The 17708-nt window shown below is 38.7% G+C and overlaps 1 protein-coding gene across 2 annotated transcripts in view; it reads left to right on the forward strand.

Annotated features, from left to right (window-relative positions):
- Window positions 1-17708, forward strand: part of Elapor2 (endosome-lysosome associated apoptosis and autophagy regulator family member 2) — a 164758-nt gene that overhangs the window by 120515 nt on the left and 26535 nt on the right. For both annotated transcript variants that reach the window (XM_051152068.1, XM_051152069.1), the window contains 7 exons: window positions 3284-3464; window positions 4172-4300; window positions 8436-8526; window positions 9190-9292; window positions 10551-10688; window positions 13215-13478; window positions 14308-14481. In XM_051152068.1, the coding sequence (XP_051008025.1) occupies window positions 3284-3464; window positions 4172-4300; window positions 8436-8526; window positions 9190-9292; window positions 10551-10688; window positions 13215-13478; window positions 14308-14481 (1080 nt within the window). The remainder of the gene's footprint in view (window positions 1-3283; window positions 3465-4171; window positions 4301-8435; window positions 8527-9189; window positions 9293-10550; window positions 10689-13214; window positions 13479-14307; window positions 14482-17708) is intronic.

Consider the following 17708-nt stretch of genomic DNA (forward strand, 5'->3'; position numbering starts at 1 on the left):
GTAGGGCAGGCTTTCCTTGAGCTTGTGTAGATCCACTTTTAATGCTTAACAGAGATTCACATGGCCAGTGTAGCTCTTCTGTAATCCTTATGGTAGTCTGGTAAAACTTCTCTGTTGAGAGGGCTTTGGTTTCATAAAAACGTTTCATGTTTGCATCTCGCTTTCTGAAGAAAGAGTTGCTTGTTGGTGTCTCACCTGCACCATGAGCCATCTGGTTCTGAGTATCATTAATATTAATCAGCATCTTTTCCTGTCACTACACTTGGAAGCATATGTCTCTGCTAGAAAGCCAGAGACACAGTTTGTTGTGTGTGGCAGGAAGGATTGTAAGCCAAACTTGGATCATGGAGAATTGGTAACTGATTTCTCCGTGTTAAAGTGTTTAAGGATAAAACATATTTTTTAATTTCTAAAAATCTTCTCTGCTTACATTGGAGGCAACTGGTTATTTGGCATCTTGAACCTGTTTGCATATTTTACTGTTTTTATTCTCATCAGACTGACCCTTCTTTAATGGTGCTGTTTGCACCTCTGGAGGAAGTTGTTTACTGGCTTTCCAAGTTGGGGCTAGGGAGATAGCTTAATCAGCAAAGGCTTGCCTCGAAAATTATGTGACATGAGTTCAGACTCAAATATCCATGCAAGAAGTCAGGCCTGGTGGTATGTGTGTATAATTCCAGGGATGGAGAACCATCAAGACATCTCCAGGATTTGCTAGCCAGCCAGAAGTCTAGCCTAATTATTGAGATCCAGGTCAGCGAGGCAGATGGAGTCAAAGGAATGCTGCTCAGTGTTCTTGTCTGTCTCCACATGCATGCACACACGCAAACACAGCACACAACTTCATCTGGAGTCTTTCCTTGTTTGCAAACTTGTGGATGACAATGTGCTTGTCCTGAAGAGCCTGGGAAGAGTCTACAGTGCTGCGAAGCATCTTTTCTGTTCTTGTGTAGAAACCAAAATTTCCCCAGTGCTCATGCATTTTTATTAATGTGAGTCAGGAAGTTAGTTAATTTACTAGGATTAAAAAAAATTTTTATACTTGTTAAACTGGAAACTTAAAGTCAGTGTTTCTTCTATAATGATTCTTTATTTGATTAGATGCTCTGAGTTTTATGCTGCCTTTCTTGAGAGGAATTGAGGGCCCTTTTTATGGATATAGTATCTAATTTGATATTTTAGCTACATAATACTTAACTGGAGTCTCCACTGTTTTACAGATAGTCACAGAGGTGGGGGGACAAAGTACATTAAAGCATATCATGACATGGGCCATAAAAATGAATGTGGAAAGGGAGCTATAAAAAGAAAATAATACTATTTGTCATTCTATTGAGACATCCATATTTAAACACATTTTCTTAGCATCCTTCTTCATACAAGATAATGCATCTTCCACAAGCATATTTGAGGATGCACTTAAGTGGCCTTAAAGGCTCACTTACTTGACTAGAAATGATGCTGAAGACTGTCTGTATTTTCCTGACGCAGAAGTTATTTTAAAGGACAAACAATACTTTCAAAAGTTTAGTGAATGAAATGGACAGTTATTCTTTCCTCTAAAAGCCTCTATTTAGTTAAAAATATTGATTTACTATTGTATTTATGCTGAAATACCTCCTCCTACCCCTCACTAATCATATTCCAATTTCACTTTAAGACAGCTAACCTATTTGTTATTTTGGTTTCAAAATGAGAATAATTTTCTCATGGGCAGGTTTTGGGGTATAGCTGGGTTACCACTATTTTGTTTTTTTGTATTCTCCTTTGCCTGAAGAAGGACAACAAGAAGGGATTTAACTGCTGTTCTCACAGAGGACAGAGGGTGTGTTCACCCTGATGTTCAGAGCACATGGAAAAGACCTAGAAGCTTCTGGAAAGAATAGTTTTGCTACAGCTCTTATTATTGAAAAAGATTCAGGAGCTACTAGTATTTATGAATTATTATGATTGCATTGAAGTTTTGTTTATTCTTTTTGAGAAATAACATTTTTCCTTTGATGATTATGATATGCAAAGTGTGGTGATAAAGGGTGTGGCTGGAGAAAAGGAAGGGAGCAATGGAGGTCACAAATAAACAAGGAAAAGTCACTATAGTGAAGCTGTTGGCTACACATTGACATGAATGGGTGCAAGGCAACACTTGTTTACATTTTTCTTTTCTTTTTGAGATCATAAAATAATTACATCATCTATCCTTCCCCATTTCTCTCTCCAAATGCTTCCAAATACCCCTCCTTTCTCTCTTTCAAATTCACAGCCCCCTTTTTATTATTTGTTTTTACATGCCTATGTGTATGCATATATATGTCTAGACATAACCTGCTTTGTCTGTATGATGTTACTCACATGTATTGCTCAAGGGTGACCATCTGTTAGATGTTTACATTTTAAAGAGGGATTCAGGATAAGGAGCATGCTATCTGTATCATAACTGTACCTGGGACTTGGGTTAAAAGCTTTTGCAGTGGAATCGTTGTTTCTGGGGACTAGGGTGATGGATCGCTTGGTAGAGTGTTGGCCACACAAGCATGAGAAGCCAAACTTGGTTGTCCAGAATCCACATGAAATAATGAATGCAGGAGGCCCCTCCTGTGACTTCAGAACAGGGTAAGTAGAGCTAGAAGGACACCTGGGACTGAAAGGCCAGTCAGTTTAGCTGAATCAACAAGCTTCAGGTTCAGGGAGAGGCTCTGTCACAAACAACAAAAAAAAGTCTGGGGCACTAGAGAGATGGCTCAAGTAAAGTCATTTATTTACCACCAAACCTGCTAACTTGAGTTTTTTCCCCCCCGGACCCACAAGGTGGAAGGGAAGAACCAACTTCTCCAAGTCCCTCTGTCTCTGTCTCTGTCTCCGTCTCTGTCTCTGTCTCTGTCTCTCTCTCTCTCTCTCTCTCTCTCTCTCTCTCACACACACACACACACACACACACAGAGAGAGAAACACACAGACACAGACACACACAAAAAGAAGATAGATAGCAATTACAAAAGACATTGTCTTTTGTATGTTCATATGCATGTATGTACACACACACACACACACACACACACACACACACACGTAATAATTTTTTCTTACCAAAGTTTAATTTTTCTCCTTATTGTATTAATGAAAGTTTCCTCTTTTTCTCTCACTTTTGTCACTGTTTTAGATTCTCTCAACCTCCTTTTCTGTTCCCCACTGTTTGTAATATTTTAGCTTGTCAGTTTAGCATCTTTGTTGGAAGAATGTTATATGATTTGCTTTTAGCTTTAATTTTAAAAATGTTTTCCCTCAGACACAGATAATGTACAAATGGATAGAGCCGAAAATCTGCAGAGAGGATCTCACGGATGCTATTAGGCTGCCCCCTTCTGGAGAGAAGAAGGATTGTCCCCCTTGCAACCCAGGATTCTATAACAATGGATCATCTTCTTGCCATCCCTGCCCTCAGGGGACCTTTTCAGATGGAACAAAGGGTAGGGCGGCTATGTTGAATTGCACTTTCAGCAAAGCAATCTTGATAGACATGTGTTAATTGTTCTTTTCTGGAGAAGTCTTAGAAGACACATTTCTTTTTTTTTTCACACACACTTTTTTTTTATTAATTTATTCTTGTTACATCTCAATGTTTATCCCATCCCTTGTATCCTCCCATTCTTCCCTCCCTCCCATTTTCCCATTATTCCCCTCCCCTATGACAGCAGGTTACCTAGAAGACACATTTCTTACATTGTTGAGGTGAGGAGGAGTTGAGAAATATTGATAATGGGACATGACACCATGATGACTTATTTACTATCTGATGAGAAAAGTCTTCTTGGCACTTAGTGTGTATGACCACCATCTTTAAAAATAATATATTTAATTATTCTTGGAAGAATAACCCTATCCAACTGGGTAATCATGGATTATCACTCATTTGCCTGTGTGTGTGTGTGTGTGTGTGTGTGTGTGTGTGTGTGTGTATACATTATATGAACCCAAACCAGTAGATAGATGCATTAGCACTGTATCTATGGAAATTCTCTAGATCCCCTTTGAAAAAGTTACTGAGGGACTTGGTTGTAACATGTAACATCTTCCCCTCACATTTCTCTGGTGAGTATAGTGTAGAGGTGCTCGGGGCAGAAGAAGCTGTCCAGATGCAGCCTAAGGTGATTGTATGCTCACCTGTCTTCTGCAGAATGTAAGCCCTGTCCTGCAGGAACAGAGCCAGCACTTGGGTTTGAATATAAATGGTGGAATGTCCTCCCGGCCAACATGAAAACTTCCTGCTTCAATGTTGGGAATTCCAAGTGCGACGGAATGAACGGTGAGTTGGCTTTCTACATTAACTGTTGTGGCAGCAAGGATAGCATTTGTGTTTAGACTTAGCTTTTTAAACATACCAGACACGTTTGTGAGGGACTTTGTCTTTCTTGGTTGTATGTCCATTTTTCAGCTGTTACATAAAAATCAAACAATCGGTCAAATGACTTCTCTAAAGTAATGAAAACTATCCCATTTCTCTCCTTTCCGTGGCTTCACTTTCTTTAGTTTCAGCTTTCTATAGCCAACAGCAGCATGCGAATATCAATTAGAAAATTCCAGAAACAAATACCTATTTTTTTTGTTTGAGACAGGGTTTCTCTGTGTAGCCTTGGCTGTCCTGGACTCATTTTGCAGACCAGGCTAGCCTTGAACTCACGGAGACCCACCTGCCTGTGCCTCCCAGAGTGCTGAGATTACAGGCATGTGCCACCGCCCCCAGCTATACTTAAAGTCTTAAATGGCCAATTGTTTTAAGTAGCTGCGGAAACCTCATGCCATTTGTTTTTTTTTTTTTTTTTTTAGCCTGTGGTGTGAATTATCCCTTTGTCTGGTTACAGCTGCTTTCTGTCCATTAGTAACTTAGTAGGCATCTTTATTTTTAGATCCCGTGCCCAGGTTTTACAATATCTGCCTTCAAATAACTCTCTTAATAATAATCTCAAACCACAACAGACATGCCAAAGAAAATCCATCAAGCCCTCGGTCCCTCCCTCCCTTCCACCCTTTTAGCTGAAAATGCAAAACTTAGTAAAGAGAGGGCATAAATCAAATGCTGAAGTTGCTAAAAAACCTATGGTAAGAGAAAGCTCTTAGCCATTAAGCTGTGAAGAAGAAAAAAGAACTTCCGTGCCAGCATTGCTCTCACACCTCAAATGGCAGAGATTAGCTGGCAGGATGTGGTAAGTGCTAGGACAGAAAAGGTACAAAATAGTACCGCTTGCTCACCCCACTGTGGGGTCTCAGAGCTTGTCTCTCGAGGATAGGTGTGCGTGTGGGGGTTAGAGGGTGGGCAGGCTGCTGTATTAACCTTGCGTTACATGCGGTCACTTTTGAAGTAGATATTGAAGCTCGCGTTTAAAGTCACGCACACCAGAAAAGATGTTTCAAGGAAGGCGACAGCATCTATATCGTCCATCGGTTTAAGCAATAGTTGTTACTGACTCCTTTTAGTCGGCCTCAGCACTGGGTCATGGTAAAGGGATTAAAGCCTCCAAATTCCCATCCACTGAAGTCCATGCTGTGTTCCTTAGATGCCATTGAGTCCCACTTACTGAAAACTTGCAAATGTAGCAGAGTTCTATAGGACACTTGCTTACACTCTTTCAACAATATTTGTTGGTCATATACCATTTTAAAATCTGACACTAGCAGCAGGTATTAAAAATAACAAGAGTAAACAATGAAATCCACCCTTTGGTTTTGTCAGCTCACCATTATTTCTGTTTGTTTGCTTTTCTCTAGATCCTATTTGATCATTATCTGTAGGTTTACATACGCAGTTTTAAAATTGCACGTTTTGAGTTAATATGTCTCCAAAACAGACTTGGGAAATAGGATATGAGATTTTTCACATGAGTATAGAGGTCAGATGAAAAAATAGGTGGTTGAGTCATTTTGAGTCAGCAGATGAGTGAAAGACCAAGATCTGATGTATATATTAAACACAAAGTGTTCTTTATTGACCGATAATACTACCTTTAGGAATTTATCCCCTGAGAATTGCTATTGCTAAGATGTGCCCTGCCATACAATTTGAAGTCAAGAATTTAAGATCAGGTGGGAAAATGAGACTGGAAAAGCAACAGTACTGACTGAGTCCACAGAGGACTAGTACATGTGTGTTTGCTCACCAGCATAGACTTTCAGGAGCATTTGTAGAACACTCCAACTCTCACACCAATACTTGCTTTACTCACTCACTACCAATGTATTCATGGGCTATATTTTAAAATTATCTTAAAGCAGTAAAGTAAAAATAAAAATATAAAAAGAGGTGTGGGTTTTTGTTGTTGCTGTTGTGAGCTGGCGTCGCTATGCCATTCTTTTAATGAACAGCACTCATTAAGTGGATCAAGTGGAAAGGCATGGGCAGGCTTCCTGAGGAGGGAGTCACTGTCCAGCCTTGAGAGTTAAAGTGAGTGTGTCCAGACTGGCTTCGTTGCATGGTTGAGGTGTTTTCATATTCCCGAAGTCTGAATTTGACAATGTTGCATATTAGGGATAGAGAGCAAATTTTTGTATGTTGAAATTTTGCCTATAAGAAATTCACACTTGGATGGGGAGACCTGGTGGCACTCACAGGAAGGATAGCAGGCTACCAAGAAGAGACTTGATACCCTATGAGCATATACAGGGGGAGGAAGTCCCCCTCAGTCACAGTCATAGGGGAGGGAAGTAAGGGGAAAATGGGAGGGAGGGAAGAATGGGAGGATACAAGGGAGGGGATAACCATTGAGATGTAACAAGAATAAATCAATAAAAAAAAATAAATTCACAGTTGGAGACAAGTTGATTGTTCATGAATGGATTTATTGGATATAATCTATAAAAACACAAATGGAAATCTAACTTTCTAGCAATAGAATAATGTTGACCTACATAAGTTAGCCTGATTGAATGAAATACTCTATATGCTGTTACTATATTGAAAGAAATTTGAAAATGTGTTTCCAGAATTTTTAAGTTTCTTATTCTTCTGACTCAGTAATACTATTTTTGGGGACCTATACCAATGTTACAATGCAGTATGAAAGGAAGTTATACACAAAGGTGTTAATGATAAGAATAAAAAGCAGGAGGAAACAAAATTTCAATAATAGGGCTGTACTTAAATAAAATTAGATGTAGAATGTTTTATAGTAGAGGAATGCTTGACCTATGACTATAAAATATCAACATTAATGGTAACTGAAAAAATCTGTATTTTTTAGTTAAGACAGACAAAAGATGGGGAAAGTTGGTGGACTCTGCATTGGGCAATATTAAAATACATGAGGCAATTCTTTCTACTTGAAGTATTGTAACTCCTACACACAGTCCACTTACTATTGCCTCTTCCTTGGCTTTGTCTAACATTCTTCATGGCATTTATAAATTCGAAGAGGTGTTCTTAGAAATATAACCATAGTCTTTCCTCATTCTCTTGTTCTGCTTGCGGTGTCTTGATCCTGTTTCATTGTCTCATAGTTATTGTCTAAAGCTAAATTCTTTTCCTGTTGCCCAGACTCTCCTTTCACTGGGCCAAAGGGTTTCATGGTTACTCAACTCTTAAAATTAGGAGTTGATAACTACTTTTCTTTGTTTTCGACCCTTTAGGCAGTAGGACTGTCAACATTTCTCTAATAGATGAGCACACTTTGTTTTGATTTTGTGTTTTTGGTGTGTATTCAACATACCAATTTCCTATAAATTATTATATTTGCACTCGGAGATGTATCAGTACCAAGGAGCTGCCCTGAGCTGATAAACTTGCTTGATGCTGCACGTGGATACATCAGCTCTTCTCATTTTAAAGTGGTCGTCTTGGCTTATGGTTTGTTTATTGGTCCTGTGGAGAGGAGACGCCTCACATGACTTCCTGTGCATAAACTGATCACCTCGCACTGTTGGCATTTGTGAGCATGTGTATGCCTCAAATTTCCTACTTCTTATGGAGGGAGATCTATCTGCTACCTCACGCATGCCATACTTATTAGTATTTAGAACAAGTTAAATTGGGGAACAACACTACAGTAAACTGAAAAGAGCTCCTGACCCTAGATCTTTAGTAAGTAATTTGAAGGTTTGGTTTTTCATGGGCTGTCATCATGGTGGGAGTTTTCCATATTAGTGTGTTAGAATGGATGAAGACCATTTGCTTTAGTTCAAAAAGGCATGCTTCTTTGAGAAAACTGTCACCATATCTCACATTAAGTAACTTTTATGCAAAATAGTACAGTCAAAATGTCTTTATTGATATCTAGGAGTGTATTTTTTTGCATTCAGCCTACAATTAATATTTAAAAATATGGGATTTCCTGCAGTGCTTCTAACTTTGAGCACAGATATATAATTGCTTTCTTATGACTGCATTGTTTTAACATTTTTGTCATTAATTAATGAAATTTTACTAACAAAATGTCCCTTGTCACTTTCAGGTTGGGAGGTGGCTGGAGATCACATCCAGAGTGGAGCTGGGGGCTCGGACAATGACTATCTCATCTTAAACTTGCACATCCCAGGGTTTAAGTAAGGGAAGATGATCCAACTCCTTTCTATGAGGGTCTCACCTCCTCTATAGAAATAGGGGGATTAAGCCTGGCTCTGTAGAGTATGCGGTTATTATCAAGTAAACAACACTATGCCAGAAAATGATGTTTGATATACAGGAATGTATGGAATTAGTCTCTTAGAGCCTATTCATTTTAGTCATGTATATTTCTTAGATAAAACTGAATGTGTTAACAGCATCATAACCAAACCCATAATAACCATGATTTCTTGATCTTTACCAAAGAGTTAGCCTAGGTAATTTGATGAAGTGTATTTGTATTTTGTTGTTTATTTTTTTTCTCAATTCTCTCATAATTTAGTATGTTACATGGTTATTCAGGACTTTTCTCTAATCTCCTATGTTGAGATTTCTTGGTCTGAGTCTTTTCCTTCCTTCAGAAGTGGAGGCTTGGGGCAGGGTCATGCGTATCACCATGGCTGAGAACAAGTGTGTGAACACACAGACTGAGAAATATGTGGATACACAAAGAGAGGAAGGACCTGTGCTTCCTTAGGAAGTAGTAGACTAGTTAGAGAGAGGAGCTAGGCTTTCCATTTAATGACAACACATGATTTAATTATGTTTCAAATTCCATTCAGGATATATTATTGATAATGTGATTTTAATCTGTCATGTAGACCACCAACATCTATGACTGGAGCCACGGGTTCTGAACTCGGAAGAATCACGTTTGTCTTTGAGACACTCTGCTCAGCTGACTGTGTTCTGTACTTCATGGTGGTGAGTGATTGCAGGCAGATTTCACAGTTTGTTGTTCTCCTTCAAGTTTGAGTGTAAATATGAAAGTTTCTAATAACATTTAACTTATCCTTTGATAATTTCACACATGTATACAATGTGGTTTGATCATATCCACCCGCCATTTCCTATCTGCTCCCTCCTTTCCCCTCAATATGCCTTTATATCTAATTCCATGCCCTCTTCTTTTAAAGAATCTGTCCCACTGAATCTGCTCTCCGAGACAGGCTCTCACTATTTAACCTTGTGATCCCACTGTCCCATCCTCCCCAGGGTCCCACCAGATAAAGCTTACATGTTACAAATCATAACAGAGATGTAACTTATAATAGAGCATAATGGCTTTCTTTAGCTTGCATGTGGTTGGTTTTCTCATAGCAGTTTTGAGTTAGCAAATTTTATCACTAATAACAATGCTTTGGATATCAAAGAACATTTTGCAGTGTAAAGTTATATTATTTATAGTAGGGTAATAAATTTCACATTTTATAACTTAGAACAATGTTTAATGAAGCACCATCTATATGTTACAATTTCCTTTTTGTAAATGACAGGTATGACAAGATCTTTGATCTTTTTATCAATATTATAGGAAGAGACAATTTTTGAGGCCATGCCTACCTATTTTCAACATCTCAAATAACTAGTACAAACAAGTTATTTACCAGGAAGTCCACAGGAAAGCTTGACTTAAAGCTTCAGACTTAACCTTCATTGAGAATATTTCACATCTGCACAATTGTTTTCTTAAATTTAGCTAAGAAAATCAGAAATAAAATAGTTTATAAATGGAACTTTATGGACCTCAGAGGCTATCCAGAAAGAATTTCATGAGCATGGGATAACGTTTTGGTTAGTCTTCACTTGGATGAACCTATAGCAAGCAAGCACAATGCAGAGGGAAACTTAGAATTTCTACATAAACAGTTCTGCTAGAGTCAAAGAAAAAGGTACAAATGGGAAGTTTACCTAGAGTAGTTTGAGAAATTCTCTCTTCTAAATAATGTGTTCTAAGTGTGTGTCTTAAATATACTGTTAGTCTGGATTTCTTTCCCATTTTGTTGACAGTATGCTTGTGGGAGTTTTAAGAGTTGTATGGTTAGAACAGGTAGGTGCACAGCAGAAAAAAGTCATGATCTATACATCTTTCTCTGAATAAAAGCACATATTTATAATGGATGTGTATTTCTATTAATACTGCGTGTGTGTTTTATTTGTAAGTGTTTTCCTACTGTTTTAGGATATAAATAGAAAAAGCACCAATGTGGTAGAATCGTGGGGAGGAACCAAAGAAAAGCAAGCATATACACATATCATCTTCAAGAATGCAACGTTTACATTTACATGGGCATTCCAGAGAACAAACCAAGGTCAAGATGTAAGTTCCAACCATTTTATTACTCTTCAACTCCCCTTCGATATAAGCTCCATTCAGAGCATATTGATCTGTACTGGTGATACTAAAAGTTGTATGCAGAAGCATCATGTGCTCCACACACAGCATTATGAGCTCTGAAAGGGAAGGTGTACCCAAGTGGAGATAAGCTCTGTTGAGGGCATCACCAGCTATGTGCAAGTGAGCTGTGGTTTCTAAGCAAACACAGCCTGCCCTGTGTACATGGGACTATAAACCCTTCAAAGATACAATAAAAGCACTTTGGAAGTGCACTATGAATTTGGTAAACTTGCATCATGAGCTTCATATAAGGCATTACAAACTCTACACATGGAAATATAAGGTCAAGGAATAAAAATATGATATCCACGTAGAGCATTATAACCTGTGAATAAGATACTATGAATTCTATCCAAAGAACAGAGAACTTTAAAGTTGTACCATGAGATATACATAATATTATGCCCACTATGCAAGGCAATGTGATCCCATAATTCTTATTTTGTTAAATACAAAGATGATACCCATATACAGGGGGAGGTAATCCCCCTCAGGAACAGACATAGGGGAGGGGAATAAGGGGAAAATGGGAGGGAGGGAAGAATGGGAAGATACAAGGGATGGGATAACCATTGAGATATAACAAGAATAAATTAATAAAAAATACCAAAAAAAAGAATAAATAAATAAATAAATAAAACAAAACCTTAAAAAACAAAAACAAAACCAAAGATGATGCTCACTTGTGGTGATGTACTCAAAGCTGTCACTCAAATGAAGAAAGACATTTCTTTGAGTCAGTCATCTTATGTAGTGAATTCGTATAAAGTGACAATTTTTAATTTTTTGGGGAATACTAAGGTATGACAATTTTTTGAGAGCACAAATGCATGAAATTGGTGGAATGACAACAAATCTCTTATTTTGAGGTTTGAGCAAATACAGTTGTTGTATCTTAAGAGAAAATTCAATTTGTTTTTTTTTTTTTTTTAATATTTTTGAGATCGAGAAGGTTCTTAACTTTTTCTCTTTCATCCAACTAAAAATACTTGTTTAAGATCATTAATTAGTGTGGGTTTATGTTTTTAATTATTATGCTATTTCCTTTTAGAGAGAACGCATTTGTATACAGAATGGTAGAACACAGGCGACCATTGTCTTTCTTTGATTTTTATTGCCTAGTCCTCTCTATGAAAATTTCATTGTATATTTTATTTATTTATTTATTTATTTATTTATTTATTTATTTATTTATTTTTGGTGTATGTGTGTGCATATGCAGTATATTACATGTGTGTATGCTATCTTTGCCTGTGTTTGTATGTCTGAATGTGTGTCTCTGTGTAGATCAAAAGTCAGCATTGTAAGTCATATAATTATTCTCAACATTTTTTTTTTGAGACAGGATCTCTCATAGAATGTAGAGCCAGCTATTTTGGCTAGACTAGCAGGTCAGAGAGCTCTAAGGACATCTGTCTCCATCCCATCCCAAACACCCAGCACTGGGGTTAGAAGTCTATGATGCCATGCCCAATTTTTATGTGGCTGCTAGGGAGCCAAACTCAGGTACTGATGATTGTACAACAAGCGCTTTGCCACTAAGCCATCTCCCGAGCCCTGGGCATGTTACTTGTGTCCTTCCACAGACGTGATTTTATCAAAGTGAGAACAAGCGGAAGGTTTTCTTAGAGTAGCCTTATTGCTGTGTTGGCACATGTAGTGCATTTTGTCTTTTCTGTTCATATTTTCAGTGGGAAGCCGGTCCCCAGGTTTTACATGGCTCTGGTTATTCTTTAGGCATTGTTATCTAGTATTCAGAATATAAACATAAGAGGATGAACATGGATGCAACTCTATCTCCTCCTTTTAGTCTTTTCATCTTAGTCCAGAAGAAGAGCATTAGGCATAGAGGTCTGACACTACGCTAGGGTGACAAAAATCTGACCTTAATTAACACTATACCACATGAGGAAAAACATGGCAGGAATCAGGATCTTACTTGCTCCTCTGACATGGTTCTGTTAGAAATTAGAATGCATTGCTTAGGGGAAGGGCTTGACAGGGAAAGGAAGGCCGAGAGAGGTAGCATGGGTCCATTAGTCTCACACAATATTTGAATGAGGAAAATAGGTCCTCACCTTCCAAGATTTTCCACTGCACCAGACTTTTAGCACCTGACTTTATCAGTAAGAGTGAAAGTGAGAGATAAAGCTGCCCTGCTGTTCCTTCGGACACAGTCTGTAACAGTGCCTGTGCCACTTATGACATGCTTCATGTCAACTGCTGCAACAACACATTGGCTGGAGCTCCACGGTTGTAGAAAGTGGGCCCTGATATCAAGATTTAAGAGGTTTTATTTAGAACTATCAAACAGGAATAAAGGTAACCCACTGTCATACACAAGTTATGAAGTCTGGAGCCTTCTACTTCTTTTGGTGATGTCAGCATAAACATAACTTGGTTGTCCAAGTGTCAAGGCAGATGTCATTCTTTGTGCTCTCTTTCTAGAACAGACGTTTCATCAATGATGTGGTGAAGATTTATTCAATCACAGCCACTAATGCAGTTGATGGGGTAGCATCATCGTGTCGTGCCTGTGCCCTTGGTTCCGAGCAGTCAGGCTCATCATGTGTACCCTGCCCCCCAGGACACTACATTGAGAAAGAGACCAACCAGTGCAAGGAGTGTCCAGCCGACACCTACCTGTCCATCCATCAGGTCTATGGCAAGGAAGCTTGCATTCCCTGTGGGCCTGGAAGTAAAAGCACCCAGGTGAGGCTGCTTTTCAGGGATTCCCCAAAGCCATTCTTGGTAGAAAAGCTGAAGGCATCCTGTCTGTGTTCTCTGGAGGTGCAGTGTGTGTGTGGTTGAACTGCTATTGACTCTGGGAAAATGCCTTTTAATTCTCTTTCCTGTCTCCAAAAACAAAATAAAACAAAAGCATGTTTTCAAAAATATTAAAATTGTTACCTTGTGTACTTCCAAGATAGAAGGGGTAACTGCTCAGAAGTCAGGTGTAAGAGTACTACTGTGGGGGGCTGGAGAGATGGCTCAGAGGTTAAGAGCACCGGCTGTTCTTCCAAAGGTCCTGAGTTCAGTTTCCAGCAACCACATCGTGGCTCACATCCATCTATTATGAGATCTGGTGCCCTCTTCTGGCTGAAGTGTACATACAGATTGAGCACTGTATAAAAAATAAAAATATCTTTTAAAAAAGTGCTGTGGGAAGTAGCACACATTACGTACAACATTTTAAGTGTGAAACAAAACAGCAGACTAATGGAAGATCAATGTAGCACAACGGAAAAGTTTTATTATCTGTGAAGCAGATGTAATGGGAATTTTTTACTATTTCTTAAAAATATATTCCCATAAGAAGGTGATCTAAGAAAATATCCCTGATTTAAAAAAATCTTGACTCTTCTGAACATCCTGTAGAGACATTAGAGGTCAGGAATCCTTTACATTAGTGTGGCAAAATATAGCTAAGACAAAAAAATTCCTGAAAACTTTTATACCTAGAAGCTCTTGGAATCACTTTTTTTCATAGCAGCTAATACTTTTTCTTCAATATTATTCATGCCTCTGTGTTTCAACAAAGGATCACTCAGTGTGCTACAGTGACTGCTTTTTCTACTATGAGAAAGAAAACCAGAGCTTGCACTATGACTTCCGCAACCTCAGCAGTGTGGGCTCACTGATGAATGGCCCCAGCTTCACTTCCAAGGGAACAAAATACTTCCATTTCTTCAACATAAGCTTATGTGGGCATGAGGTGAGTCCTGGATGTCTGGGGTGGGAGTGATCTGTGCTTCAGTTATAAAATATGTTTCGGATTAAATGAATGATAACATGGCAATCAACAACTAAAGTCAGAAATGGAGTTAATTTTTCGTTTTGTTTTGTTTTGCTTTTTGAAATCTTGCTATGTCCTATCATATTGACAGCGTTCTCTACCAGGGCAGTCTCATCTGGTTCTTAGGTTGTCAAGGAGCTTATCTAATTAGCTGAACTCTAAGCTTTATAGGTATGGCTTTAATATATTGAGTCCCTCCCTTTCTTATTGAAGTGGGAAGGGATAAAAGTGGTGAGGCTTGTTAATCTCATTTTTTAAAAAATATAGGTAAGTTACTATACGTTCAGAAGGCATATTGTATTAGGATTCCCTAGGGATAGAAAAGTATCCTCACATATATGTGGGGAGACATGGTGCATATAATTGTGGGGGCTGAAAAGTCCTAGGATATACTTTTCTGGAAGTGGGACATCATGCACTAGTGTGGCTCAGCCCAATTCCAAGGGCTTCAGAATAAGAGAATGCTGAAGGCTGAAGACTGAGCCCAGGGCCTGTTGCTGTAAGTCCTAGGGTCCCAAGGGTAGAAAACATGAAGTCCTAACGTCTGTGGGAGAAGGAGAGTGTGGCAGGCTCCAGAAGAAGGATTTCTTGCCTCTGCCTTTTTGTTCTGTCTGGCTTCATCAAGGTGAATGATACCTGCTCACATTCAGGGCAGATCTTCCCCTCTCTCAGGCAGCCAACTCACTACCAGTATCTATCAAGCACCCTTGCAAACCTCCCCTGAGTTTGTGTTTTGCAAATTCTCAGTATTCCCTAATCTGCCCATGCTGATATACAACATGAGTTCTGGTTATGTTGTTATGTGTGTGTGTGTGTGGACAATCAGGAGGAATTCTGTCCAAATTCAAGAGGAGATATACGGGATCAAATGTTAAGTGATAAAATAGCTACTGATGATGAGTATGGGATTTATTTGGTGGGATGAAAGGAGAGAGAGAGAGAGAGAGAGAGAGAGAGAGAGAGAGAGAGAGAGAGAGAGAGAGAGAGAGAGAGAGAGAGAAAACGGACAGACAGACAGACACACAGAGACACACAGAGAGACAGAGACAGAGAGACACACAGACACAGAGAGAAAGAGAGACAGAGGGAGAAGAAAAAGAAGAAAGAAGAAGAAGAAGAAGAGCAACAACAACAACAAGAAGATGAGGAGGAAGAGGAAAGAAGACAAGAGGAGAGAGAATATACTGTATATATAATCTTAACAAAGCCAAAATAATATGTAATAACACATTTTTCCTCTGTATTTTTCATATTGACCCATATCCAATCACCATTATGAGATGCTATGACAAACTTGTTCAAATGAAGTGAAAAAGAGCTGGTTACCATAGAAGTTTTAAAGTAAGATATATATAAATTCTCTGAATTTGCTGGCTGGCTTTTTTTGTCAACTTGGCACAGGCTACAGTCATCTGGGAAGAGGATCTCTCAATTGAAAAAATGCCTTTATAAGATTGGCCTGGGCTGGAGAGATGGCTCAGAAGTTAAGGGCCCTGACTGCTCCTCCAGAGGTCCTGAGTTCAATTCCCAGCAACCACGTGGTGGCTCACAACCATCTATAATGTGATCTGATGCCCTCTTCTGGCCTGCAGGTGTACATGCAGGCAGAGCACTGTATACATAATAATAAATAATTAGAAAAAACCTGTATTATAAAAAAAAAAAGATTAGCCTATAGGCAAGTCTGTCAGGAATTTTCCTCGATTCATGATTGGTTCAGGAGGTCTCAATGTGGCTGGTGCTGTTTGTGTAAGAAAGCAGGTTGAGCCAGCCATGGAGAGGAAGACAGTAGCATTACTCCTCTGTAGACTCTGCTTTAGTTTCTGCTTCTAGGAAACTGATTTGCTTAAGTTCCTGCCCTGATGTTACTGGGTGATGGACAACAAGGAAACAAACTCCTTCCCAAGTTGCTTTAGGTCATGGTGTTTTATCAGAGCAATGGGACCCTGACTAAGACAACACACTTGTTAGGACCTGACTTTACCTGTGGTAATTCAACACACTCATTAGGTTCGTGGGTCACCCATTCCCCTTAGTAAAGGAAGGCATACTAAGTATCTTTATATGAATCAGTGAGTGAGATTAGTCCATCATCTTTTGTATTTCTCTACCCTATTTTTTCTATTACTACCATCTCTTCCTTCAATCTTTTTAAATGTCTTTACTTATTCTCCTTCTTTGTCTCTCTGTCTCTATTTCTCCTCTGAGCATGTTTTATTTTCTTTTGGGTAAGTTTTCTGTGTAGTCCATGCTGGTTCAGGACTCACTATATATAGTTCAGGCTAGCCTCAAACTCATGTGAATACTATAAACGTAAGCCAGGCCAACTTTTTGTTCCTGTTCTCATTTCTTTTAGGCTTTGTCATCTCCTCCTCCTTTTTCCCCTGAGTACTTTCACCTATTTTCTATTATTTTTTTTGGCTGCAGCAATCTAGTAAAAATCTGTTTCCCCTGTTTTGTGATGAGAAAGCCTTATGGAGGGAGAAAATTCATATCTTAGAATTGCTAGTTGCATTAAGAAAGAGTACTATTTATGTTTCATTATCTGTATGTATGTACTGTAAGGTCAATAAAATAGCTTTCCAATTTTCTTTTTACATTTCTTTGTAGAAATTATAGAACAAACTATAGGTCTTTGCAGTGATCTGCTGGATATGTAAATATATAAATACAACCAGCCTCTAACTAAAAAGTTAGCCTCTTGTTTACTTTTATTCTCTCAAATTATTTTATAAATGAATACACCACTGTGACCAAGAGTAGATTACTAAGATACCTGCAGTGAAGAAGAGTCTAGAGTTCAGGTGTACTAGTCAGGACCTGACTAGGATGCTGTCGCAATATGGCTTTTAGGATTTCTTCAACCACACTGAGGCTCATGATGGAGAAGAGAGAGCAAGGTTCTTCCTTGGCATCCAAATCTTCATGAGTAGTTTGCTGCCTCCCTGGAATGCCTATGAAGTAATCATTTCTCAGATGATATTTATTTCCTGGAGTTATATGGCTCTCTTCCAAAACAAATGATGCTTGTAGTCGGAGGACCAGTGTGTCTGAAATAACTTCGTCAACTCCCACCCTCACTGAACCCTGGAATTTCCTTAAGACTGATACTGGCCACTACCTCAGAGCAATTAAACGAGGGCCTC

The sequence above is a fragment of the Acomys russatus genome, chromosome 10, assembly GCF_903995435.1.
Source record: "Acomys russatus chromosome 10, mAcoRus1.1, whole genome shotgun sequence".
NCBI classification, from domain to species: domain Eukaryota; kingdom Metazoa; phylum Chordata; class Mammalia; order Rodentia; family Muridae; genus Acomys; species Acomys russatus.